The sequence below is a fragment of the Neomonachus schauinslandi genome, chromosome 9 (assembly GCF_002201575.2).
Source record: "Neomonachus schauinslandi chromosome 9, ASM220157v2, whole genome shotgun sequence".
NCBI lineage: Eukaryota > Metazoa > Chordata > Mammalia > Carnivora > Phocidae > Neomonachus > Neomonachus schauinslandi.
In genome coordinates, this window is record NC_058411.1 from 130,711,392 (window position 1) to 130,739,110 (window position 27,719).

The 27,719-nt window shown below is 40.7% G+C and overlaps 1 protein-coding gene across 2 annotated transcripts in view; it reads right to left on the reverse strand.

Annotated features, from left to right (window-relative positions):
• MCTP2 (multiple C2 and transmembrane domain containing 2) overlaps positions 1-27,719 on the reverse strand; it is a 240,841-nt gene that overhangs the window by 141,342 nt on the left and 71,780 nt on the right. For both annotated transcript variants that reach the window (XM_021680654.1, XM_021680655.1), the window contains exons 5-8: positions 8,015-8,157; positions 7,154-7,230; positions 6,532-6,643; positions 2,400-2,435 (exon numbers count right to left, since the gene is read on the reverse strand). In XM_021680654.1, the coding sequence (XP_021536329.1) occupies positions 2,400-2,435; positions 6,532-6,643; positions 7,154-7,230; positions 8,015-8,157 (368 nt within the window). The remainder of the gene's footprint in view (positions 1-2,399; positions 2,436-6,531; positions 6,644-7,153; positions 7,231-8,014; positions 8,158-27,719) is intronic.

The following is a 27,719-nucleotide window of genomic DNA, read 5'->3' on the forward strand; positions in this document are numbered from 1 at the left end:
AACAATTGAAATTCTTCACCAACACATAAACTGCATCTCTCATGTAAGATCATGAGTGGCATTCAATGAGCTCTACTCATTGAAGGTTTTATTAAACACAGGCCCCAAGTCTGGGCATTTATTAAGTCTCTGAGCCCAGCGCACTGAAGTCAAAATTCTGGAAACGACCGCAAGAGGGGGAAAAAAGAACACAGCAGCTCAGTGGTAAGACACAAGTCTGCAGTACAGATATAAATACTGCTCTCCAGGATCCTCTGCGCCTTTCGTATTTGTGATATCTTTATCCAGGCCGTCAACATTTCTTCTCTCCCTCCTCATTCCTTTGGTCATTCTCCCATAACCTCTCCTGTCCTCCCTAGACTCCAATATTCCCCAAGCTCACAATTTTTCTTTCTAGTCTTTATGTTCTCCCACAAACTGCCAGAGCTTTTCCACAGGCCGGAGCTCCCTAACTAAAGATGGTTATTGATGTACACTACCAGTGTTTTAGTGCAGCAGTAGAATCAATAAACGAGAAAATACTGCTTTGTCAGGCTTGTCCAAAGCATGCCGGGAAACTTTACTGCTTCAGATGGTTACAGAAGCTCTTAATATGGGAGAGCAAGAGCGGGGCTCCCTTCTGTGGCAAGAAATGATGTTCTTCTACCCTCTAGTGACTATAAAGGAATAAGACAAAAGTTGGAGGAATTTTTGAGACAGCTTCACGTTATTAATGTTCTCTAAATTTTATCTCTAAAAAAAAAAAAACAAAACCAAAAAAAACCCCACAAAAAAACAGTCTTGTAAACCAAGTGAACTGGTTAATAAAACAACTTATTGTCATTTTTAGAGTGTATAAAATGCAAAGGATATACATTTTATTAAGAGGTGGGCTTTGATTCCTTTGGATTTTTTTTTTTTTTTAAGATTTTATTTATTTGACAGAGAGAAACACAGCGAGAGAGGGAACACAAGCAGAGGAAGGGGGAGAGGGAGAAGCAGGCTTCCCGCCGAGCAGAGAGCCCAATGCGGGGCTCGATCCCAGGACCCTGGGATCATGACCTGAGCCGAAGGCAGACACTTAACGACTGAGCCACCCAGGCGCCCCCCTTTGGATTTTAAAAAAGGTTTGGAAAGTTTGTCTTTCTTCCCAAATGACTAGTGCTAGTCAGGGGACAATTCTGCCCCTCTCTCTCTCTCTCTTTCACACACACACACACACACACACACACACACAAACACACACTTTTACAAACTCACAAAGCCTTTGTTTCAATTGCCTTATTTTACAGAGAAGTAAACACCTGAAGTACCATGAGGTTAGAAATGAGAGTGGGCATGCATTTGTGCATTTAAATGTGTGTGTCAATGTATATACAATGTATATACAAGGACTGCAGGGGTATCTGCCAAACACACACACACACACACACACACACACACATCACGGTAACCTCCATGTTGGTTCTTTCTCTTTAAAAAGTAGCAGAGGGCGCCTGGGTGGCTCAGTCGTTAAGCGTCTGCCTTCGGCTCAGGTCATGGTCCCAGGGTCCTGGGATCGAGTCCCACATCGGGCTCCCTGCTCCTTGGAGAGTCTGCATCTCCCTCTCCTGCTCCCCCTGCTTGTGTTCCCTCTCTCGCTGTGTCCCTCTCTGTCAAATAAATAAAATCTTTAAAAAAAAATAAAAATAAAAATAAAAATAAAAATAAAAAATAAAAAGTAGCAGAGCAGTGAAATTAAGGTATGAATACTTTTTTGGTTTTGTTCATGTTCCCACCAATTTTGACATGTAGTCACTCACAACGTACTAATTTAATAACCAGACAGATTAACAATGCTTTCTTACCTTGTACACAGAGAGCTTTTACAAATTGGACAACAGTTTATAATTGCTTAAAAAGATACTAGCAATGTAAAAAAAAAAAAAAAAATCACTGGTACTTCATGAAGAAATCTTTCAAGAAAACTCTCCACAACAAAGGTAACAAATGGTAAAATAAGACTAATAGAAGACAGATTTATAAAATATACCACATACTCCTCTCCATTAATCTTTTCATTGCCCCTACAACACCAAAGCTAGCTTCCATCTAGTGGTATATAACTTCCTAAAGGACGAATTCTAACAACACTAAACTCCAAATAATCCGGGCTTAATGAAGTGTAACATTCTAACATGCCTGGTACATATAAAATGTCACCACAAAAACATGTATAAGTTCCAACATCTGGCTATGCCCTTAATTAAATGAAATTTAAAAGGGAGGTTGTTTCCTTCTTATTTGCAGCAACAGTGAGAAGAAGAGAATGCTGTTACTATGTATAAAGGTTGGATAATACCAATCAAGTGCACATCTGTGTTTGCAACAAAGATGAACTTTTCCCCAAATGACGTAAAGAAAAAGACAAGTATATTTACCTTGCTGGTACTCAATCCTTTCCGATTTGACCAACGCTGGAGATTGAGTCCATTGGATGGTGAAAAATGGCAAAAGGAAAGAGAGAAATAGAATCATTAATAACATAATTCCGTTATTATATTAGTTAGATGGTGCACACACTATTCAAACAACTAACACCCAAGTTCTGAGGTTACAGAGAAAACACATTTGAGCAAGAAAATGGAAACAGAAAAATCACATTTCTGTGGTTGTGTGACATCATTTTCTCCTAGTATTCAATAAGAAGAAGACAGGAAATGTGAATACTGCTCAATCTTTAGAAGTACCAGTTCTTAGTATGAGAAGGCTCTCGACCCTTAAAATGCTTTTAATTGCCTTAAAGCTCTATAATTTCATGTCTAAAAGCAAATTGCAAAGGCAGATTTCTCCTACTTGAAATATTTAGATAGTATTCTAAAAATATTTAAGAAGTTCATGGACAATGTTAGTGCATGCTTAGGCTTCCATACTTTTAGATACTGAAAAAAAAAAAATCATTCCATTTACGCCCAATGATCAAATCTCAATCTTTAAGATAACAGGAGGAAAAAATCTGAGCTGTTCCGGCACAATTAAGAGAAATAGGCTAATACAGCACCAAGGGAGGGAAGAACAAATTTTCTGAACAGCAAGTAACTTCACCACTGTTCTCTTCTGATCTCTAATTTGTCATGCTAAGACTGCTGAATTTCGTCTACAATTAAAATTCTTTCCTAGCAAAATCCTCTCATTACCCCTGTCACCGTCCAGGACTGTGAAGCTCTACTCTGGCTGGTTAACCAGCTAACTGGATGTTAAAACTTGGATAAATTTGGGAGATTACAGCACAATTATGAATCTAATCGAGCAGACCACATTTACTATTATGCTTAAGGAAAAAATACCTTTAGGCAAATGACCTATCCACTTTGCCAATACGTCTTCGCAATCAATTAGAAACCAGAAAATAAACAGTCTTTGGGGGAAATGCACTTACATTCCAGTGACCAGCAACTAAAACACTGTACAGAAATGACTTGAACATACTCTTTATTAAAAACACCTCCCCTGGTGAAACTGTGAGCTCCAACATTTAGCATGTGCTGGGGAGTTAATAGATGTTACAACCTGGGTATTAAAATCAGTTCTTTTTCTATTTTCCCAACATCATACTGACAAATATTTTCACCCAAACAACCACCAAAATTAATTATCATCTTAGAGGTACACCTGTCTATTTAGGGCTCTCTGACATATGACTCATTGGATTTTTTTTAACAATCATAAAAGATAAACAAAATAGATAAGGAAATTAATGGAAAATAAATATCCCTGTCAGCTTACTACACTACTAAGAGCTACCATATATTGACAGCCTACCCCATGCCAAACACTATATTTGATAATCTCCATCTTCACAATCCTGTAAAACACTTTTTTTTTTTTTTTAAAGATTTTATTTTTTTTTGACAGAGAGAGACATAGTGAGAGCAGGAACACAAGCAGGGGGAGTGGGAGAGGGAGAAGCAGGCTTCCCGCGGAGCAGCGAGCCCGACGCGGGACTCGATCCCAGGACCCTGGGATCATGACCTGAGCCGAAGGCAGACGCTTAACGACCGAGCCACCCAGGCGCCCTGTAAAACACTTTTTTAATCTCCATTTCACATGTGAGGAAATTGTAGTTGAGAGAGGTTAAGTAACTCTGTGAATGTGACCTGATCACATTGAGAAGTCCACTTAACTTCTCAAAGCATGAAAGTAGCAGAGCTGGGATTCAAATCCAGGCCGTCTGATGACCAAGCCCACAATTCCAACTACAACCCCAGAAAGAGAAACAGATGGTGGGTTTGTCAGCCTTCCACCCAGGACCTGCCTTCCGACTCTACCATGTCTATATATACACTTCAATCCCTGGACGAAAGGGTGAGTTCACTGACATTCTGCTTGTGTTCAGATTTTTGTCAGTCTGGTTCTCAAGTGACAAAGACCGCCAGGATGGAAATTTACAAACAAGTGATTCCCAATCGAATGATCTCTTATCTTTCCAGTCTTGAGTGTTAGTTATTGCCATTTAAAAACCTCACATAAGGATGTCTTTAATATTCACTTAGTGAAAAGAACAAATGTTTTCTGATACCTGCTCTATCCCCAAAGGCCCCCATACGCACTGTGTAAGTTGAATAACCACACACGGCCCGGGATAGATGATTCCTTGCTTGGGGATACTTTGATCAAGTACATAAACAGAAAACTAAAACTACTGATCAAAACAAATGAGAGCAGGCAGGGTTTTCTATATTATAATGCCCCATAAAATATATGTACAAGAAATATATTGTACCCTAGACCTCTATCAGACAAGCAAAGAACAAAGAAAACAAGCAAGTGCAGAAGCAGGCAGATATACAGTCTGGCAAACTCTTGAAAAGAGGTGGGGGTGGGGAGGGGTCAAAGGAAAAAATGGCCAAACTCAGTAAGATGACAAATGTGGCTCCTTTCAGGATTCTGAAAAGTTTTTCTTTACAAAAGCAAATTCAGGCAGCATCTAGTATTAATATCTCTGCAATCTGAAATACATTTTAACTAAAATGGCATTACTCCAAATTTTGGCAATATTTAAATACATTTTAAGGGCCCTATGACTGCTAGACATAATCCAGTATACTAGAGAAACATTCACAACAGGAATACATAGGCAGCTATCTTCATGAGAAATTATCCAACTTTCCAAGCCCCACTTAAATATGTAAGAAAATTTTCTGAACATATTAGCCAGCAATTGCTCAATGATGGGGCCAATGATACTTATTTACATTGCATGTTATTTCAGCGTGGCGTCCAGATCAAGGAACCAATCACCTACTACACACACTGACACTGAATCTAACAGCAATACTGTCAAGGCTGAGAGAAGCGAAAGAAAACCTTCCTTCACTATGTTGGGTAGAAAAAAAAAAAGTTTATTTTCAACATCAATTTAAGATCCTTTAACATCACAACATCAGCTTTATTAAGGTTTCCAGTTTCAAAAGGACTATTTCTTTAAAAAAATTAATAAATGGGAAGGTTTCTTCCCAGTTACTGTCAAGTAAATGCTCATAAGTAAAGAATTCAAATTAAAAATAGCAACGATTGAGTTGACTTTCTGGCAACTGAAAAATCACTGTACAGCTTTGCTATTCCTTTCTGCTATTTTCTGAGAGTTTACTAGTAAATTAGTCTTGATTTTCACCATGAAAATAAATTACAACTAAAAGCAAAGGTGATAGCAAAATGAAGAATATTCTCCTCATCGACCCCACTGACTCAATTCGAGAAGTACTCCTGGAGGCCTAATTTATAAACAGGCTTCAGATTTTCATACCAGAGTCTAAACATGCTTAAATTTGAACACATTCTAGTCCTTTTCCAAGTCGGTATTTTAGTTGGCTTTTGAAACACCTTTCAAATAATTTATGATCAAAGATGCTTTTTGTTCTTATTTTAATTCTTGGAATTATAAGGTCTGACCCCTGCATATAAAATTAGATTATGATATGTAGTCACATATTTGCTCATAAGAACACAGTCCCAGTCAAATCGTCATAAAATCCAATGCTTTGTTGGTGTTAGAGAGATCTTCAATAGGCCATGCATTAACTAGAAACATCCATGTAATAATAGATCAGAGGATATAAAAATTTATATCTTCCCAAAAGTATTCTCAACAGAAAATGTGATAGCTAAAAGAAAACAAACTGGAATGCTACAAATATGTATTTGATCACCTTAATAATTTACAATGTAATAATTAAATCCCAGGAATTGCTTTGCATAACCGAATAATGTCTAAGTCATCCAGTACTTAAGAAAATAATTAATGGAAACCTTACCACTTAGGAAAAGCGTATGCATTTTAATAATAGCAACATCCACATCCCTAGCCAAATTAGAGATCATTCCTTAAAGAATTTTCTTTCCAGAGTTCCAAAAGAAAGGATGCATAGAACCACAGATACGTACTTTACATCTTGATACAATTGTTTGTTTCCCTCCAAAAATAATTACAAAAAATGCCAACCATCTGGTAACCCAGTTATCAAAGGACAATTGCAGTGAAGAATTTTGAAAAGAACAAAGGGTCATACTTACATGTCTCTTGAAATCACCGTATTTTACTACTAGGCTCAAATTTAATACAATCACCCCCATATCCTCTTCTAAACTGTTTGGGTCTTCCAATTTTAAAATATGTTCAGTCGTTCTACAAGCAAAATACAACAAATAACATTAGCACTTATGGGCAGTACTAGATAGTCTTATAATGCATCGAGAGCTTACAGAAAAAGTCTCCTACCTCTGCATAAGAGTGAGACACGAGTTTTAAAAAGCACCAAATTCAGTAAAAATAACCCAACCATCTTCAGAGTAAGGGAACTGTTTGGCATTGCCTAATTCAACAGTTGGTTAATGGATTCTTTTCTCTTACTGCCCAAATAAAATTTAAATACTTGTTTTATTTTTAGGTTAGGTAGGTTAATGAACCTGAATATTAACAGTTCAAAATCCAATACACATTTCAGAACACACTGTGGAAGATTTAATATCCGACTCATAGGTTTGGGAGAGAAGAGCTAAAATCATAGAAAAATTCAAGCACGCTTTCATTTATTCAGATTTTTTTTTGTCATTTAATCTAAACAAATGTCATTTAACGTTATCTTGAGTTCCCTCTAAACTTCAAAATCACAATTAGAAGGTAAAAATACAGTACCTGTTAAGCTCAAGATCTTTGAGAATGACAAATGCAGAACCCATGAAATCAGATGTAGTTAAATCTCGATCATATACCTACAAAGAGGGAAGAGGCCAGTAACACATTAATAAGGTAAACCAACTGAATTTATCAAACTATTAATAAAGCAATAGGCTGGGAATTTTTAATTCAGTCTCCTAGGTCTAAAAAATAATTTGCATAGTACAGTTAAGGAGGAATTAGGCCAAGCCAATGGTGAGAACAAAGATTATTCAGACTTGCCCATTTTGCCTACCACAGCCAAAACAACAGCAGAAAATACTCTTAAGGCAGTATCCATATGCATTAAAATGTTAATGCACAATGGACCGCTCTCTGTAGTTTAAATGGTCTCTCATTAAAATTTAGTATTTTCCACGGTGAGCAGATCTGTCAATTAAATAGAAATTTGCTAGATATTCTATAGCAATCCCATCCTGCACTCAACTCATGCAGTTTTAACCAGATGTTAGAGCAACTGATGCTTACAACCAGTAGCTTAAAGCTCTATTAAGTATAAAGTTATTCCTAATGAGAAAGGCTTCCCTACTTGTCGCCACTACACCGGCTGTAATAATTCTTCCATGTGCAGTAAGTTTAAATACAATCAATGGAGATATTATTTTCACTCTGATTTTCTGTGGAGTATATACCACTGATCTGAGAAAAACATACAGTTTCAACAAAGGGTATAAATAATCCCTTCCACACTAATATTTTTCACCCAGAGCTTAACAATAATAAAAGAATTTGGGGACATTGTCATTTTAAGGGGGCAAAGATTGCTGAGAAATCAATGTTTTAAACCAAAGAGCAGATTTGAAAGCCATCTGTGATTACCTTCACATGGAGCTTTTGATGAAGGCTTTGAATTGGAAGTACAACTATCTCATCCCAAACTGGGTTCAAGTTCTTATATATGACTTTACTTTTGTACAGCGTCTTCCCATTCAGCTTAAATTTCACATAGGGATCGCTTGTGCCTTTAAAAGAAAAGAAAAGGGAGCAAGACAGGTTTTAAAAATATACGTTAAAGCCCAGGATCTCCATTAAGTAAAGATTCTTTCCACACTGCCCTGGCTCAAAGAATTTCACTGAGCACACCCAGGACAAATGTCTCCCTGTGCAGGGATTGAAGGCCCCAGAGGTGGAGAGGAGAGAAAAATGAAACAATTTGGGGTAAATGACTGATTCTTCTTTGCCTTTCGTGGTAGAATACAAATGGGCTCCTTGAGCTTTTTCTGTTTGGTTTCCTTCTGGGTAAGTCATCACTACACTACCCACAAAAATTCCAGAAACAAAATCCACCGGCACCAGCCGACGGTGTCAGGAGTCCTGGGAGAAACCCACCCCTCCCAAGAAGGGCAGCAAGTCTGTGAAAAGGGAAAGAAACCATTTTCAAACACTTGGCCAGATGGCTGACTCAACAGAACTCTGTACTTTCGAACATAATCATAATAAATAAATCTCTGAAACCACTGGTTCAAAAGATGGGGCCACAGGACGAAGACAAGAACTGGGGGCATACAGATTAAACTGACAAAGTTGCCATTCTTTGCCGTCTGCTGCACCTGCAGGAAAGCCAGAGAACATTGTCACACCAGCCAGGCCACCCACACCAGCCAAGCCCTCAGCTGGCCTCAGGGCCGACACCCCTGACCCGCCCAGCTCCTCCCAGGGAGCTTTGAAACAGACGCCAAAAAGAAAGAATAATGTCCCTCCAGCTACGCTATCCAAAGCAGAAAGAAGGGCTGATGACGAACCCTCCTCCCCACTTCCAGATCAGTTTGGGGTGGGGTGGGGGGGAGGCTGTAAACATAAACCGTGAATTCTGTGTTGTGCGTGTCTGTCGCATGGCTGTAAGTACGCCATCATACTTGGGACATACTTGTGAATTAATACCCAGTGAATGGTGAAGAAAGAAGGCACCATCAGTGAGGGGAGAACTGGAGGCCAGCTGATAATGCCACAAAAAAAGAAAAAAAAATCTAATTTGAGGAATTAGGATATTATAATTGACCGCAAAACAGACAATCATGAATAAGTGCACAAAGACCAACCTATATTCCCTGATACATATCCCAGGTGCCGCGGACGGTGCCCAACACAGGTCCCATATATTTATGGACATGAATTCCTGCTTTAAAGTCAAGCCAAAAGAGTCGAAGATATTATCTCAAAAATTAATTAGGCTACTCTGTTGCAAACTTTTACCAAATCATTAATACCTGTCCTTCATTACCTTAGGCTTTTATTTTCGTTAGCTCCTTTTTTTGCGGGGGGGGGTGGTTTCTATTTAGCTGCCATATTGAAAATGACTGAACACAAATGCAATACCTCCCCAATTATTCCAACAGAAAGAGATTTCCCTAGAAAGCAAGATAATATACATTGTTTAGAAGCCTTCATAGATTACCCAAGGTATAATCTGGGTGGTAGCCTTCCGGTATTGCAAGACTTCTAACTCTGAGACGAAGAAATGAAACCACACGCATACAAACACACGTATTCGACTCTCGCATTTTAAGTTTGGCAACCCAGGGACGGAAGCCCCCGGCAGTCTGTTTTAAAGACTGGGACACACACACACACACACACGCCCAGTTTTCACTGGCAGCTCTGAACAGGACAGTAAAAAGGAATGCATTCATAGCCATTCAGTGGCCTAGTCACTAGTGAGTGAGCAATCTTCCGCGCCCCCCCCCCATTCCCCTTTATAGTACATGGAGAACACCTCTGGCAAGCCAGACTTTAACCGTCATTCTGATATATATATATAAAAAAAAAAAAAAGCGGGGGAAAACTATAATAAAAAGAGGCCTTTAATTAAATGAAATTGCCACTCTGGGATCGGGCCTTCATGCTTGTCAGCGTGCTCTCAAAATAAACATCTCAAAACCGGGCCTCCATAGTGTCACTTTCTCACAGGCAAAGCATCCTGGGTAATCCCCAGGCATCCTGACAGCTACATAATGTTCAAACGGTTTCACGGGTGAATGGCGTCAGTTGCGTGAAAGAAAATATTAATGTCTGGAATTAATAGAAAAGGGGACCAGGGTTTACAAAGCCAAACAAGGAAAGAGGGCATCAAGTTAGTGTGGCGTTAATTGTTAGGGAAAATTTGAGCAAGGGGCGGGGGGGGGGGAGCACATTGTGATTTTTCTCTCAGAGCCTAAGTGCCTCACTGTCAGGGAAGTGACATCTCAACTAGGCAGGTTCTGAAAAGGGGTCGGTGGCTCAGGAATGCAACTCCCCGATTATACAAATGATGAGATGACACCTGAATGGGTGGACTTTCACCTTTTTCACTGGGAGCTTCACAAACAATGAGGCTCTTTGGGAGAAAGAGGGAGCGTGGCACTCTGAGAGGAGAAGAAAAAGCTACGAGGCCAGACGGGCGCCCGCATCCTGGCGTGGCCCCCGGTTCTGCCATGTGGACCCGATGGGGGTCCCACACAACCTCGGATTTAGGAGAGCAAGGTGTTAAGCATCCAGGGCCTGAGTTCCATGCTGCCCTCCAAACACACAGGGGTTCGACGCTTGCTGACACAGACTAACAGCCGTTCGCTGGTCCTCCAAAAAACGCTACACCGATTTATACTCGTGACCACAATGTGTGGCCATCCTTACTTCCGCTCTTGCTTAATGACACGGTGGTCTGTCAGGCCTGCTGACACAGCTCACATGCCACAAACGCTAACGGCTGACTTCAGAGCCCGGCTCGGTGCTAGGCACGATGGGGGGGGGGGGTCACCAAGGTCAATCAGTCCCAGAGCCTGCTTCAGTCCAGTCTCCTGCACCTGGTGGGTGGCAGACATACCAGAAATACAACGTAAGGCCCAAGAGGTGAGTGTCGAAACAGAACTGAACTCAGGGGTGATTCTAGCTCACAGGTGGGAAAGATTAGCTCCAGCTGGGGTGTCCGTGGAGGTTGAAAGAGGAGGTCCTGGCTGAGATACGGGTGGACTCGAACACGCGGGGAAGGACTGAGGTCTCTTTAGCAGGGGCCACTAGCACTGAAGCTGGGGGAGCAGGGAGGAGACCAAAATGACAAGATCTGTGTGGTGCCAAGCAAGCATTTCAATAGATCTGGAAAAATAAGTGGAAAAATATAATGAGAAATAAAGTTTAAAAGGCAGGTATGAGTCAGAGGCCAAAGTGCTTTAAAATAACAAAATAAGGAGTTTAATTTTGTTCTGCAAGAAATATAAGGTAGTTTTGTGTTTTCTGTTTTCTTTTTAAATTTCTTAACACACGTATAAAATATGCACTGGTCTCGGGAAGGTATGAAATGACAAGGACAGTCTCTACTCGCTCAGACTTTCTTCATTCCCATTCTTCAAATGGGCTGGTTTCATAGGTTTATTAAAGGAAAAAAAAATACAAGAAATGATTTTAACTCGAATGTAATCATCTTACATGCCTTGGACTTCATGCTTTCACAATTAAAACAATACAGTTTCACCAGGGTTTTTTGTTTGTTTGTTTTTTATAATCCACTGCATAAATTATCATTACTTATGTAACCAGCCACCAAATAATGGGTATTTACATCACTTCCAATTTTTTTTTTTTTTTTTACCAGTGCAAACAATACTATAATAAGTCTTCTTGTATGACTCTCTTGGAGTGCATGAGTATATTCAGAGGGAATTTTTAACTTTAGAACTGCTGGGCACATGAATATCCAAACCTTTTCTGGTCTGGATACACACTGTCACATTGTTCTTCCAAAGTTTGTCAAATTTACATTCCCACCAAGAGTATATGCTTTGTACTTGTTTCTTTGCATGCTCCCAAAAATTGGATGTTATATGCCTTTACTCTAAAAGAACAGCAGGTGGAAAAATGGAATCTCTATTTTTCTCTAATTTTGACATTTTGAGTAAAGCTTAGGATCTTTCGTATTTTAGTGACCTACGTTTGTATTTCTTTGTCAGGGAAATTCACATCGTATCATTTGCCCATTTTTCTAAGATCTCATGGTTATTTGCTTCAGGATTTGAATGAGTCTTTAATTATGGAATCAGCCATTGGCTATAAATCTTGTCATAATTTGTTTATGCTTAAGCTATTTCTTGCAGTAAGTTTTTTTGTTTTGTTTTTATTTAGTCAAATTTACCAAAGTTTTATTTATGGCTTTGTAGTTTGACATTCTGCTCAGAAGAAATTTTCTTACTATAGAATTTTAAATTGGCTCAGCTATGTTTCCTTCCACTGATCTTGTAGTTTTTCATTTATTACACGTAAGTCCTTCGTCCATCTGGAATTGTTTCAGCGTGAGGAGGGAAGCAAAGTCAGGTTTAGGTATGAACAGGAGAGTAAAAAATGATCAGAGCCTAGTTTTAGAAATATAAATCTGGCATTCACTTATAATGTAGGAGGCAGAAGAAACTGATGAAAGCAAGAAAAGCTTGTGGTTGAGATAAGGCCACCCTAGGGAGCTGGGGGCCAAGCAAGAAGCTGCACCCGGACCAAAGAGGAGGCAATCTGGGCTTCACCAACCATGCTCCATAGAACCTCACCTGGAGGGATGCTCCATGGACTGAAAGGGTTAGTACATCAAAATCCACTGGGAGAAGCTGTTTACTACTTCCTTCCTTGGAATTTCGGTGTAGAGCAGAATACTGACCTCTGCTAAGAATAACGTTCAGATAACAACAATACCAACAGCTCAAAACTTTTCGACCCTGTATTTCAGAAAATTATTTCAACATAAAAATCATTTTACTAGGAGCATCTATGAACATAATATTAGATTCCACCAAATCAAAGCTCTAGAAAGTAAGATGTATGCCCAAAACTTGCCTAATGTGCATGATATAGGTATTAAAAATACGTGATCAATGAATGGATGACATTTGAAATAAGATGGCATGGGGATGAAAATCCCATAGTTTCCTTTTCATAACTTCCCTTTAGTAAAATCCCACTTCCTTATGCCTTACTATCTTCACCTGTTTATAAAAAATATACCAACCTCAGGTGCGTGGGTGGCTCAGTCAGCTAAGTTGGCTCAGGTCATGATCCCAGGGTCCTGGGATCAAGCCCCACATCGGGATCCCTGCTAAGAGGTCTGCTTCTGCCTCTTCCCCTCCCCTCTGCTCATGCTCTCTCTCTCTCAAATAAATAAATAAAATCTTAAAAAAAAATACAACTTCTTAGGGTTATCTCGAGAACTGAATGAACCAATATACTTCAGTAATAGACTCCAGCCATTTACTGAGAAAGTCCCACAGCAATTGCTATTATTTTTAGTATTACTACTCAATTAATTTAAAAAGGGGTGAGTACAGAACAATATATCCAGTATTAATTAAATATTCATTTATTTTACCTATCCAAGATAACATGTACCAATTTGTCTCTGTAATGTTCCTTCTATTCCCATCTCTAAAGCTGTGAAATTTCTATCACCTTTTCTCTGCAGAAATTGAATAGAAAATTCCTTACATACTTCTTACAAGATCCCAGGTGGTTTGGGAACATTTCCCTGAAACAATCTGAGCTTTCCTGGAAAGAAAGGATTGTATCAAAAACTGAATAGCACTAAGTATTCATGAGTACTAGCTACCACTCTACCTACCGTCCTAATGTTATTTATTGAGGATTTCAGATCACTTTGCAAATATAATCTGATGAAAATCACAGCTCAGTGAGAAGGACACAGGACAACTCAAATCTCTCATAAGGAGAGGGTCATCAAGAACCATATTTGTTCTCTCGGCATTTTATTTATCTACTACTGCACTGAGAGAGTTATGGGGGAAAAATGGTCAGAAGCAACAGAAGTGATAAGTAGAACAGACCATATCACACTGACTGGCTCAAGAATCAATCTAATATGCAAATAAAATAAATCTGTAATGAAGCCCTAATTATAAACTTCTGTTTGCTTTTTATAATATAACTCACGGCCACGGTATAGCAGCAGAAATTCAAGATGCACTAAAAAGAAAGAAAATTACTACAATCTAGTAATACAGTGTTATGTACCTAGACTTTACACACACACACACACACACACACACACACTTTTCACAAAAAGGAACCAGCTTTAGGGCACCTGAGTGACTCAGTCAGTTGAGCTTCTGACTCTTGGTTTCAGCTCAGGTTGTGATCTTGGGGTGGTAAGATAGAGCCCCGCATCAGGCTCTGCGCTCAGCAAGGAGTCTGCTTGAGATTCTCTCTCTCCCTCTGCACCGCCCCCCCCCAGTGCCCACACACTCTCTCTCTCTCTCTCTCTGATAAAATCTTAAAAAAGGAACCTGTTCATATTATATTTTTACCCGCTTTCTTCAGTCAACAACATATCAGTCCCCTTTGTGCCCATAAATATATTTCTACAAATCAGCTTAATGGTCATTTATGTGTATATCTGTGTATATATATAAAATACGGTTTTTAAAAACTAGCATTCCTAATTCAAAATAAAAATCGATGCAAAAGTAATATTTGTAGGCAAAAGCCTCCTTATTTGCTATCAGCAAAGCTCATTTGCCAAGTAAAAACATGTCAGCCATATAGTTTCTTCAAAAGAAAGGTTGTCAGGCTAGAAAAGTTTCCTAATTAAATGCATTTCTCAGAGTAGTTGTTTGTTTATGAAAAGAAATTATCTCCACATTTTTACATTAAGTTCACATTTTGTAACATCTGATAACTTTTGTTAGGAGATCTTAAGAGTTGATCCAAGCCAATAATTATTTGCCAGGTCTTTAGGGAAACTGAGATACACATCGATGAACTCATCCTGTATAAACAGTATTTGGAAACATGCAAAATGTAAATTTGATGTCTTTCTTATCCTCCGGCTTAAGAGTAATAAGTGACTAATCAAACTATGTATAAGCATACACTTAGAATCTTCCCAATATTACACATATTTAGAAGTTTTTCTCCTTGCCAGAAAAACAACCAAGCCTGAGCCATTTTTATATGGGACCCATAAGTTCTGACTTTCTTTGAGGCCGGCTAAATAAGAGCTAGGACTGATTTCCAGAAAAACAGCTAGTGATGATTTTTGCACAGCTGCTGCTGCCCCCTAGCCGTGAAGCTGAGATTCTACATCAAGTCCTGTCCAAGTGCTGCATTCTGGACTGACCTTCAGAAACCATAATGGGCGTTTACGGGAATTCAGAGGGCATTCTTCCTCAGCCACCTGGGAAAGAAGAAACAAGCTTTTCCTCTGCAGAGCAAACTTTGTATTACCTAAGATAGCAGTTATGTTCAAGTCTAGCCGAATTCCTAACCCCATTGTATCCACTACAATTAAATGAAGGGAACATGCTTATTCCCAGAATCACCCTCACCCATCATTCTGCAAATGGCAGCTGCATGCTCCCTGGAGCTGTTCTCTTGTTACCAGTCACAAAAGAACAGTTTCCTACCCAACCATTTTGTGTTTTGCTCTATGTGTTCTGCCATTTAGCACATCTTAGGTGAACTATTCCTGAAGTTTTCTCCTGAATATGATGGACTCCTCTCCTCTAAGGGAGCCTGCCATGTATAATACCCCAATGGCACTTTGGTCAAGACCTGCCCACGGATGGACCCTGCAATGTAATGGTAAAGCAATTTACCAAAATGTAGTATCTGAAACAATTTCCAGTGACTAACTTACAGTGGGATCAACGATCGGAAGTTACCAGTTTTACCAAAACTTACTTATTTTTTACTATTTTTAAGTCCATATGGAGTAAATAATGGGACATAATAGAGCTGTTGGAAGTAAGGTCCTTCTTGGACCTTCAGACTCCCCCCTTGCACCATGGCCTCCCTAAACTTCCTTCAGCTCCACCTACCTCACACCCAGGCTTCCCCTGCCCCCAATCTGTCTTTCCCCTAATATCCTCTCCTTTTCTGTCCTCAGTCATCCCCTTTCTGGGCTCTGCAGCCTAGACTATGGCATGTCCAGTCGCTCCCTTTTTTTTTTTGGCCTGAGACAAATTAAATATTTAAAATTCTGTTTTCATTCTGTCTTCATAAAACAATTAACAAATATGACTCAACGACCTTCAGCTGTTTTTAAAAGTTCTCATCTGATAACTTTATACATACCAGTTTATAAATATGGATTAAAGGAAAGCATTGTCAATATACTGAAGAATTCAGTTAATCAGTAAATGGGCCATTTGGTGAACAGATTATTGGACAAATTGGCTTTTGGTGAAAGGGTCATCGAGAGATGTTTGCACCTGTGTTGCTGATCAGGTGATCCAAAGCACACAGGGGTGTGCACTTCTGCTTCATGCATCATGCATGACTGTCCCTGCAACATCAAACAAGGAAGGGCCCAGATAAAGTTAGAAAAAGGCCTAACTATATATATACAATGGAATATTATGCAGCCATCAAAAGGAATGAGATCTTGCCATTTACAATGACGTGGATGGAACTGGAGGGTATTATGCTGAGCGAAATAAGTCAAACAGAGAAAGACATGTATCATATGACCTCACTGATATGAGAAATTCTTAATCTCAGGAAACAAACTGAGGGTTGCTGGAGTGGGGGGTGGGGTGGGAGGGATGGGGTGGCTGAGTGATAGACACTGGAGGGTATGTGCTATGGTGAGTGCTGTGAATTGTGCAAGACTGTTGAATCTCAGATCTGTACCTCTGAAACAAATAATGCAATATATGTTAAGAAAAAAAAAAAAAGAAGAAGAAGAAGAGGTAGCGGGAGGGGAAGAATGAAGCGGGGGAAATCGGAGGGGTAGACGAACCATGAGAGACGATGGACTCTGAAAAACAAACTGAGGGTCCTAGAGGGGAGGGGGGTGGGAGGATGGGTTAGCCTGGTGGTGGGTATTGAGGAGGGCACGTTCTGCATGGAGCACTGGGTGATATGCACAAACAATGAATCATGGAACACTACATCTAAAACTAATGATGTAATGTATGGGGATTAACATAAGAATAAAAAAAAAAAAAAAAGAAAAAGGCCTAACAACAGAAAGAAAAAAGGAGAGGGGAGGCAGTGACCAGGATGCAGCCGTGTAAAGAGACTATAAAGTGAGTCAGGGAAAAAAGGAAGACAAGAGTAAACCACATGACCAATGAATGTAACTGCCCAGAGTCCCTGCAAAGGACACAACCTACCAGATCTGTACGTTGGTCAGTGCTGGGTGCTTCAGAAATGCACACTGCCAAAGCACACACAATTATTAATACCCTAACATTCTCCCTTCTCTTCATACAAATCCTAAAAATGTCCTCAGCCCAGGCTATTGTTTGAGCATCAATTTAAATCTAATGAAACAGACGGCAGCCTCCATGGAGAAGAGACAAAGGACTGGAGCTTTGTAATAACATTAACAGCGGGCGTGCTCTCATTTAATCCTCCAAAAACTGGAAGGGATAGCACTATTTATATTGTTGTTCTGAAGATGAAGAAAGTACTTGAGTTCCCAGAGCCAAGCCTCGGATACAGATCCATGACAGGGTAAAGCCTTCATAACTAGAGCAGTTTTAAAGCATCACCTGTCCTGTCCCTCCGAATCTGGGTGACGGCTCCAGCCAATGCAGCATGGAGAAAGTCACACAGTCTTCCTTCCAAGGCTGGGCTCCTGCCTCGTGCCCAGGAGTCTCAGCTGCCATATAAGAAGCGTGATAACTCTGAGGCACCGTGCTTCACGGTGTGGAACAGACCTTGTCCTCCAGCAGGCCATCCCAGGTTCCCAACATTGGTGTAAACGGGCCTTCGAGCCCCCAGATGATCACTCCCAACAGGCGAGTCACTCTCAACCTTCAGGTCTTCCCAGCAGAGACGGCTGACGGCGTGTGGCAGAGAGAAGCCAGCCACAGCGTGCCTTGTGGAAATTCGCATCCCCAGAATGCACTAGCGCGTGGTGGTTTGGGGTTGCTAAGGTTTGTGGTGACCTTGACACGGGGATGGGCTCTGGAATAACACCCTTCACCTTGGCATGCTGTGCTCTCTGCCTCAAATTCAGCGTGTTGTGAGTGTTGGTGTGATTACATGACAGGACTAAGATCACAATTCCATCACAAGTAAATCCCAGGACGTACAGAAATACACTGATACACCCTCCGAATTTAATCCTCTGTATAGAACACCCACATACCCTGCAGCAGAACACACCAGATCAACCTCACACTGAAACAAAGTAAACAGAACTACTTAAAACACAGCACGCAATAGGGCGCGTGTTATACTGATACAGAAATGAATACCTGATAAAACCACTCACTGTAGAGAAGCCCCATTCAACCAAATGGATGACATGCTACATTAAGTTCAAGTCAACGATCTTCAGTTGGGTGTAAGGCAATTTGTTACATGCAGCAGATACAAGAAACATGTTGGTCTCGGTCCAAGGCACTTGATATGAATTGGGATGGGATCCCCCTGAAATAATGAATAGCTTAACTGACTCTATAAAATGGGAGAGTATCAAGACCTTCTAATAAGCTGGTAAGGAAGCACAGCAACCCAAAACAAAATACGACAGAAATCTCCAGAGGAAAGGGCTCCATTGCGGGAACACATTAAAGGCTATAACGGACAAACATCGCCGACCAAGGATACTCTGTATCAAAGTGGGAAAGGAATCAACGGAAACGGGTTTCAAAAATCAGCTCCACTTACTCGCTAAGGGAGCGTGGCAAGCTATCAACACCCAACAAGTGGCGAAAAGCCAACCACTACCTGGGATTCAGGACGGGTGTCTGCATCTCTGAAAGTCTCACGTTCGCTCTTGAACGGCATCCTCATACACTGACCAGCTGTGTTTCTGTTGCTCCCACCCAGCACGCCAGTGATCTCCCGCCATCTGGTGTTCAGAGAAGGTACTCCAATGTGAAGCAAACCCCAATTTTTGCAAAAGAAAAGAGCAGTGAGTGTGATCTTTTGATATAGTGAAACCAGTGTGGTGTTGGCATCCAAACAAAAAAACTCATCCGTAGGCTTCAAAGAGAAATCCAAGAAGCAACCCCAATACGTATTGCATTTTAATACACAATTAAAAAATGGCAATCAAATCATTAGGGAAAGGAATATTTAGCCCTTGCTAATTAAATAGCCATTTGGCAAAAAGTAAATCTAAGTTCCTACTCTGAGCCAGAAAGCAAAATAAACTTGAGACAGATCAAAGAGATAAAGGACAAATATCAAACAGAACAGCAAAGAGAATAAATATAGGTTGACGTGTATCCCTTTCAAGAGAGAAAGGCCCTTCTTAGTATAAAGACAAAGGAAGAAACTCTCTAGGACTGTAAGATTTGAAAAGATTTTTGCAACAAGACTTTATAAACAACTTAGAAGGCAAATGGCAAATTAGAAAAATATATGTGAACATATCTAGGGAACAGAAGAATGAGCAGCTTTGGAACAGGCTTTGCACAAAAGAGACGCAGATAGTTCATAACCAAACACATCTGAGGGACCAAAATTACTAAATAAAAATTGAAACAAATATAATACTTTTTCTCTATCAAATTAACAAAGATAATCTATACACAGTGTAGGTGAGAAATGGAAAGTAGACCACCACGTATATGTTATTGGTGGATGAGCAATATAGGGAGCTATTTCCCAAGAGTGAGCTGGCAATTCTATAATGAGAATCTTGAAATGCTCAGATTATGGGACACAACGCATTTGCAAAAAATAAAAAAGAAAGTTGTACACCAAGATTTAGGCACAAGAATGTTTGCATGTTGCATTATTTACTTATAATAAACATGCTGAAAGAAACTGGAATATTGTTTAAACAAAGAGTGATGTACTATATTCATCTTCTCATTTCTTCCCAAAATGGAATTTTTATCATATGGGAAAAAATACGTGTGATTTAAAAAAAAAAAAAAAAAAAGCAAGTGATCAAGCAGGTTAAAGCCAGATCCTACTTGGCTCAAAGTAAAATTGATTCTTTAAATACCAGTTCAGTATGGTACATTCAGTAAAAAAAAAAAAAAAAAAAAAATCCAGTGAGTGACCAAGGAGGATGCTGTCCACAATACCATGTCTGCCCACGTTGATCACTATGAAATTTGAGGGGCATTTTCTGAATTACATTTAAGATGGGGAAAATAAAACCATCAACTTGGGGCGCCTGGGTGGCTCAGTTGGTTAAGCGACTGCCTTCGGCTCAGGTCATGATCCTGGAGTCCCAGGATCGAGTCCCGCATCGGGCTCCCTGCTCGGCAGGGAGTCTGCTTCTCCCTCTGACCCTCCTCCCTCTCATGCTCTCTGGCTCATTCTCTCTCTCTCAAATAAATAAAAATAAAATCTTAAAAAAAAAAAAAAAAAACCATCAACTCATAATAGAGTCCTCATTCCAATCACTAAAAACTAGCCTCTCCATTTCTGCTGTTGCAGAAACAGAAAGTAGGAATTGGTCTCAGAAAACACCCTTCACCACCACCACCCTTTGCCCCCTCTTGGGGGCAGGGGAGCTGGGGTGGGGTGGGGGGTAGGCGGAGGAAACAATCTATTGCAAAAAAGAAACAAAGCTAAAGATATGTAAAAGAAACTGGGAAGAAAGGTCATTATAAGACTGGCAGAAATGCCAGGAGTCCTTCCCTTCCCAGAGGGAAAATGCAAAATAAAACACCAACAAGAATAAAGACAACTAGATACAGTCATAATAATACCTCTTTACTGTGTGCTGTGTGTCCTCCAACCCCACCCATATCCCCCGTGTCCCTGAAAGCATTCACACCAGGTGAATCCTCACAACCGTCACTAGATGGCATCTGTTAGCACCCAAACCCCGGTGGTCTGCACCCAGGGTCCAGGACTCGCATTCACCAAAACTCTGCATTATGGCACAAAAGCAAAAAAAAAAAAAGGTTTTGTTGGACACAGCAGGATACATGGAAGATACTGCTGGGGGTCCAGCCCAGGCTCAATAGAGCTGTCCACTCAGAACACACCTGCCAGGAAGCTCTATGACTGCTCCTCAGTACACAACTAGAAACACCCCATGTGTCCCTCAATTACAGTTGCAAAGAAGACAATGGGTTTCTCTCTAGCTCTAATACAAGGTTATTGCAAAAGGAAAGGAGGTCTGAAATCCGAGGTACCAGACATTTGAACATTTTGGAAGCAGATCAGTAACATACTAAACACCTATCACATGGCAGGTTTTTCACACTAGTGGGACCTCTTTAATCTTTTGTCTAAATCATTCTTTCCAAAGAGAAAAATGACTTATCCAACATATTCTTCCTGCAATGTGCAAATGAAGTTGTTACTACACAGAAAACAGTCAACCATCTACCTGTGCTGGTAAAGGAGAGAGCGAGCAGTTTGCTAGATGAATGGGTCCTGAATTTTCATCACCTAAAACTCACATCAAAAAGAAGAACCATCAACCCTCAACCCTCCAGCAAAAGTGATTTTGGGGGGCCCTGATCAGGTTACAATGAAACTCCTTCCAAGGACTTTCCTTTCCCTTTTGCAACACTGCAAAGTGGCCACCAGAGGGCATGAGCAACACAGTGTTCTTCGAGGGCCTTCACATCAAGGAAGAACTATTGCAAGGGCTCTTGTTTTCCGGGAATTAATGCTCTAGATTTTAATGGGATCTGAGCTGAGCATTCTTCCCAGGATAAGACGCCTTCCCGTGTCACAGAGCGGTGCTCACCCCAGGCCTAGAAAGCAGGGTTGTTGGCATGAGTGCTGCCAGCTTTAAGACCCCAAAATATCCTCTTGACCACATTTCCTTCCAAGGGAAACTGAGTCCAAGTTAAATTCTATGCATCAGCCTAATTATGAAGTAGAAGGACTTAAAATTGGTCATATCATATTCCTTGTGCTTTACCAATCTAGAAAGATAAGACCCCCAAGAGTTACTGGTTTTAGGGGCACCTGGGTGGCTCAGTCGTTAAGCGTCTGCCTTCGGCTCAGGTCATGATCCCAGGGTCCTGGGATCGAGCCCCGCATCGGGCTCCCTGCTCAGTGGGAAGCCTGCTTCTCCCTCTGCCACTCCCCCTGCTTGTGTTCCCTCTCTCGCTGTGTCTCTCTCTTCAATTAAATAAATAAAATCTTTAAAAAAAAAAAAAAAAAAAAGAGTTACTGGTTTTAGATCAAGAACCCAAAATGGGTGTGTGTCTTCTTTGGTGAAAAACATTACAGCCTGTAGAACCTCCCAGAGAGGAAAAAAAAAAAATGGGAAGGAAATGGGGAGTATAAAGGAAGAAGTGAGGATGCGGAAAAGGGAAGTAGAGCAAAAAAAAAAAAAAAAGAAAAAAAAGATGCAAGGCAGGAGTGGGTCTCAGACAAAGACCTACCCGTAGGCCACAGCCAGTAACTGGGAGAGAGCAGAGAGGTGGGGATGCTGTGCTTTTCCTCCTACAGATTGCACAAGAAGATGAGCTCAAGGCAACGCCTGGACATTTACAGCATCCAAGTAAGGCTCATTCCTAGAAAGACCATTACAGCACCCCATGTGTTTGGCAGAAAGAATGGGGCTGCTTAGTAAGGACCGAGCTCCCCAATACTGGGCCGAGTTAAGGCAAGGCTAATACACCACATGCCAGGGAATCGAAGGAAATTCTTCAAGAACTAGAAAATGACCTGTAAGGGGCAATCTTCTAAGTGTGGCCTCACTTCTAGCATAACCTAATTAAAACCTTTCAGCCTCCCAGGTGCTGTTCTTCTATCCATGATGATGCATGGACACAGAGGCATGTTCATCACAGTGAGTTACTAGTCACCCGCTGACTTCAGTCCTTTTGAATGACCTGTAAGTCTTGCTGGGTTTCTTCAGTGCACATATGTACACACACACACACACAACACGCCTATGTATTCTGTACAAGGGATAGACCAGTCGACAAGGAAAGACCCTCTGATGCCCTGGGCAGTGACTACATAATACCATGCTCTCGACACCACTGCTAAACCTGCCCATCGTTCAGAAGCCAGAGCTCCCTGCTAATTCTGCCCAACGAACAATTCACAAGTTTATAGTTTAACAGACTTCACCAAAAACACCAGAAAATCTCAAAATCCTACCTTGACAGTCTATTTAACAACCGAGTGTGTGTTTGAGCCAGAGAAATGAGAGATTTCGATAAAATGTCCACAGCACTCTTTTTACACGAAGGAAGGGCACTGTCCAGGCCTGGTGGACGGCATCATAACAGAGAGGGGTGCTCTGGGGTCTGAGAGGCTGCTCCCCACTTGTCTCCGGATGGCTCAAGCGACTGAAAGTTTCCAATCCTCAGTCACAAACCTTGTAAGCTCCTTGTAAGGCCATTTCTTCAGGGATGTCAGAAATGTCTTTTCCTAAGAGAGATACCATGACTTTCCACTTTACTACCCAATAAAAATATAGGAAAAAAAAATGGCCTTTTACCACCTAAATCTCCAGATATTTTTTTTTCCATTATTTGAGGTCATATTACTGAAATGTTTCCTAGCTACCTCAATTGAAAGCATGAGCTTCAAAACTTGATCACTCCCCAACTTTAGATTACACCTCTTTTATTTTAAATCAAGTTTTTACTTTGCTACACTAAAAAACAGTTTCTGAGAGTCAAACTCCAAAATCAGATCATAATATTCTAAGACAGAGGTTGGCAAACTTTGGCCCATGGGTCAAAATCCAGCCCACTGCTTGTTTTGGTAAATAAAGTTGTATTAAAACATAGTCATGACCATTAGTTTGCATATTATCTTTAGATGCTAATCCTAACCAAGAATTATTTCTATCTGACTGTTTGGAAAACCACTAACATTTTTTCACTTTAGAAAACATTAAATAATACACAAGATGTGATACAGTACTCTTGGATAACTTCTGTCAATTTAGTACAATGTATTATTGACACCTAAGAGTCATATTTCCAATGATTTCTCTCTTTCCTCTTCAGTTATGCAGTTATATGACCAAAAAGGAAATGAATCATTAAAATGGACCTAAAGATAATGGCAGAGGTAAGTAGCTGTCACTGAGCCCTTACGACCCATAAATCCTAAAATATTTACTTTCTGGCCCTATACAGAAAAAGTGGCCAACCGATGTTCTAGACAGAAAGTTACATAAGCAGTACTGATTATGTAACAATCTAAAAAAAACACCAAACTCTTTCTGGAGAGGATGATTCATCAGAAATGGTTTTTCTCCCTATATATTCAAAAATGAGACTATGCAATTGACTTAACTATCCCAGAGCAGTTTCTCGAGAGCCAAGGGCACAAAACATTTCAAGAATACTCCAAAGGCCTACCTATCATAATGGAAAAATCACTATTTGGTCAGTTTGATCTATTCTACTTTAGGCTTAAACATTAAATACATGATTCACTGTCAGGAAAGCAAAATATAAACAAACCCCGATGTTGTAAGCAGAGCATAAGGAGAGTGCACAGGGGTGCCAACAAACTGAGACAGGCTAAGGACCAAGTTCCAAAGTCACTGATGGGAATGTTGACGTGGAACAGAGGACCAACTCTTCAAGAGTCAAGAATATATGCTATTCTCATTACTATTATTCATTAATAACTATAACAACATGCATCATCCTTTATTGACTGTTTTCTATATATAGGTTACTTCCTTTTTGTTAATTCTAACGACTCCGTTATAAAACAAATTCCATCATGCCCATTTTATTGATGGGTAAACTCAATTTCAGAGAGGTTGAGGGAGTTGCCGTAGGAGGTCCCAAGATGGGAAGCAGGCTGTAATGTCCAATTCTCTCCTCGCCGCACCGAGCCACCCGGGCTGCTCTGAGTCTTGCCTCACCTGCTGCTTCCCTACATGGCCTTGGTAAGTCGTTTAGTCTCTGGACCTCAGTCTCCAGAATTCAAGCTTCTGTTGGATCGGCCATTGAAGCAGGTGATCTGTATGAGGTCCTGAATTTCTAAAATCATGTAAACCTTTTCCCTGACTTTCACCACCAGGTCCAGGAGAGAAGCAGTGCAGTGCTCATCTCGCAGAAGGGACTCCTGCGCTAAGTGAAGGGGGAAAGGAGTAAGTGACCAAATTCTCTTCCCTTTGGGGAAGATGTTTTCCCTCTTACTACACAGCCTTTAGTGTTCCTTTTCTTTAAGTCCAGCGCTTCGGGTGGATTTCCTTAAGAAAGCACTAAAATTTATGAAAAGCATTCTATGTGTAAACCATCAGTATGGCATAGTAAGATATCCAGAGACGAATAAAACAGCCACCCAGTTAATATAACACTCATATCTTAATAGGGCGACTTGGTCATTTATCTAGTTAAGGGTAAAAGTGTATGTTTCATGGAGGGAACATTTTTACAGGCTTGAGATGAGAGAATTTGTGTCTGTGATAAACGTAAAAGATGACAAAGAAGTGGCATCTGAGTGAATCTTGAAGGATATTTCGTATTGTATCAATTGGCTATCAAGTTTACATCCACAGAACTGAAGACAGGTTTCATAGAATAAATACTGTAAATTTGTGGGTAATTCAAAAATCTTTTTGTATTTAGTATTTTGGCATATCATGCAGTTCTCTGTACCCAATTATAGTAATTAGGCTAATACCAAATTAAATTATGTTCAGAAAATATAAACGAAGAATGCTAGAGAGCAAATACGTAACGAGGTAAAGCCCCAGGAAAAGATGTCGTGCCTAATAGGGAATTGAAACTCGATCTACCAGGAGAAGCCAACGTTTCTTCTCATGTGCCAACATACTGGTGGACATTGGCTGCCTACAACGGTGGTGCTCAAGTGTGCTTCTGGACCACCTGCGTCAGGATCACCTGGGAACTCGTTAGGAATGCAAATCCTCAGGGCCCCCCTCAGACTTGCTGAATCAGAAACTCTGGGGGTGGGCAATGTTTTTTTTTTGGAGACAGAGAGAACGAGAGAGAGAGAGCACACATGAGAGGGGGGAGGGTCAGAGGGAGAAGCAGGTTCCTTGCTGAGCAGGGAGCCCAATGCGGAACTTGATCCAGGGACTCCAGGATCATGACCTGAGCCGAAGGCAGTCGCTTAACCAACTGAGCCACCCAGGCGCCCCGGCAATGTGGGTTTTCATCAGCCCTCCAGGCTGCCCCGGTGTTCACTCGAATTTGGAAACTATTGGTCCGAAGGACCGTGTTGGATAAAATTCTGATGCTGGGTTGGGTCACCTAGAAAATATCACTGTACTGATAAAGAATGTCTGTCCCAGGCAAGGAGTCAGGAATGGGAGCATGTGTGATAGTAGTTACGATCCCTGCCTAAATCAACAGTGCTCACGTGAATGCTGTCCTGCCTTGAGTGGTCTCTGGAACATTTCCCTGATCACTAACATAATGCTTATGAAAATCAAGCAGAAATTAATAGAGTCACCGTGCAGGAAGGCACACCGCATCTCCAAGTACAGAAAAAGAATTGGCTGGGAGAGGACTATTTTCTCAGTAATGATTAACTTTCCCAATAAATAAAACAGACAAGAACAGTCACTACTAGTTACAAAAGACACAGGTGCTGGGGACAACACAGTTTATGACCTAGATGCCTTACTAGGTATTATATTTGGATCATATTAAGTTTACACAAGATAAAGTCAAAGTCGTATGATGTTTAATTCTGATGAAACTATTCAGAGATGACAATGGCTGGGATGATAGCACAGACTACAGTTTCTTTTTTGTCTCTAAATGGGCAAGGTATGGAGCAAGAACATACACGCCCCATTCTTCTGGTCATTTTGTGATGTGTGCAGTATCTTCATCATCTACTAAGTTTACTGACCATCTATTAGGAATGTGCTGTAAGTGTATCATTATGATATGTCAAGGGTGGTGGAGCTCACTCACTCTGGGAGAAAGACCCAGAGAAGGTGGATAAAAAGAGGGTAGCTGGTTTGTAGAAGTAGTCTAGGGCCTGTGCCCACCCCCAAGGCTACAAACTATTAGAGGATTTCCAAAAATTTAAAACATGTTTTTTAAAGGTTTAGAATACCTTTTTTTTTAAATAGATTTATTTATTTTTTTATTATTATGTTAATCCCCATACATTACATCATTAGTTTTAGATGTAGTGTTCCATGATTCATTGTTTGTGCATAACACCCAGTGCTCCATGCAGAACGTGCCCTCTTTAATACCCATCACTAGGCTAACCCATCCTCCCCCCTTCCCCTCTAGAACCCTGTTTGTTTTTCAGAGTCCATCGTCTCTCATGGTTCGTCTACCCCTCCGATTTCCCCCCCTTCATTCTTCCCCTCTTGTTATCTTCTTCTTTTTTTTTTTCTTAACATATATTGCATTATTTGTTTCAGAGGTACAGATCTGAGATTCAACAGTCCTGCACAATTCACAGCGCTTACCAGAGCTCATACCCTCCCCAGTGTCTATCACCCAGTCACCCCATCCCTCCCACACCACCCCCCACTCCAGCAACCCTCAGTTTATTTCCTACAATTAAGAATTCCTCATATCAGGGGCGCCTGGGTGGCTCAGTTGGTTAAGCGACTGCCTTCGGCTCAGGTCATGATCCTGGAGTCCCTGGATCGAGTCCCGCATCGGGCTCCCTGCTCGGCAGGGAGTCTGCTTCTCCCTCTGACCCTCCCCACTCTCATGTGCTCTCTCTCATTCTCTCTCTCTCAAATAAATAA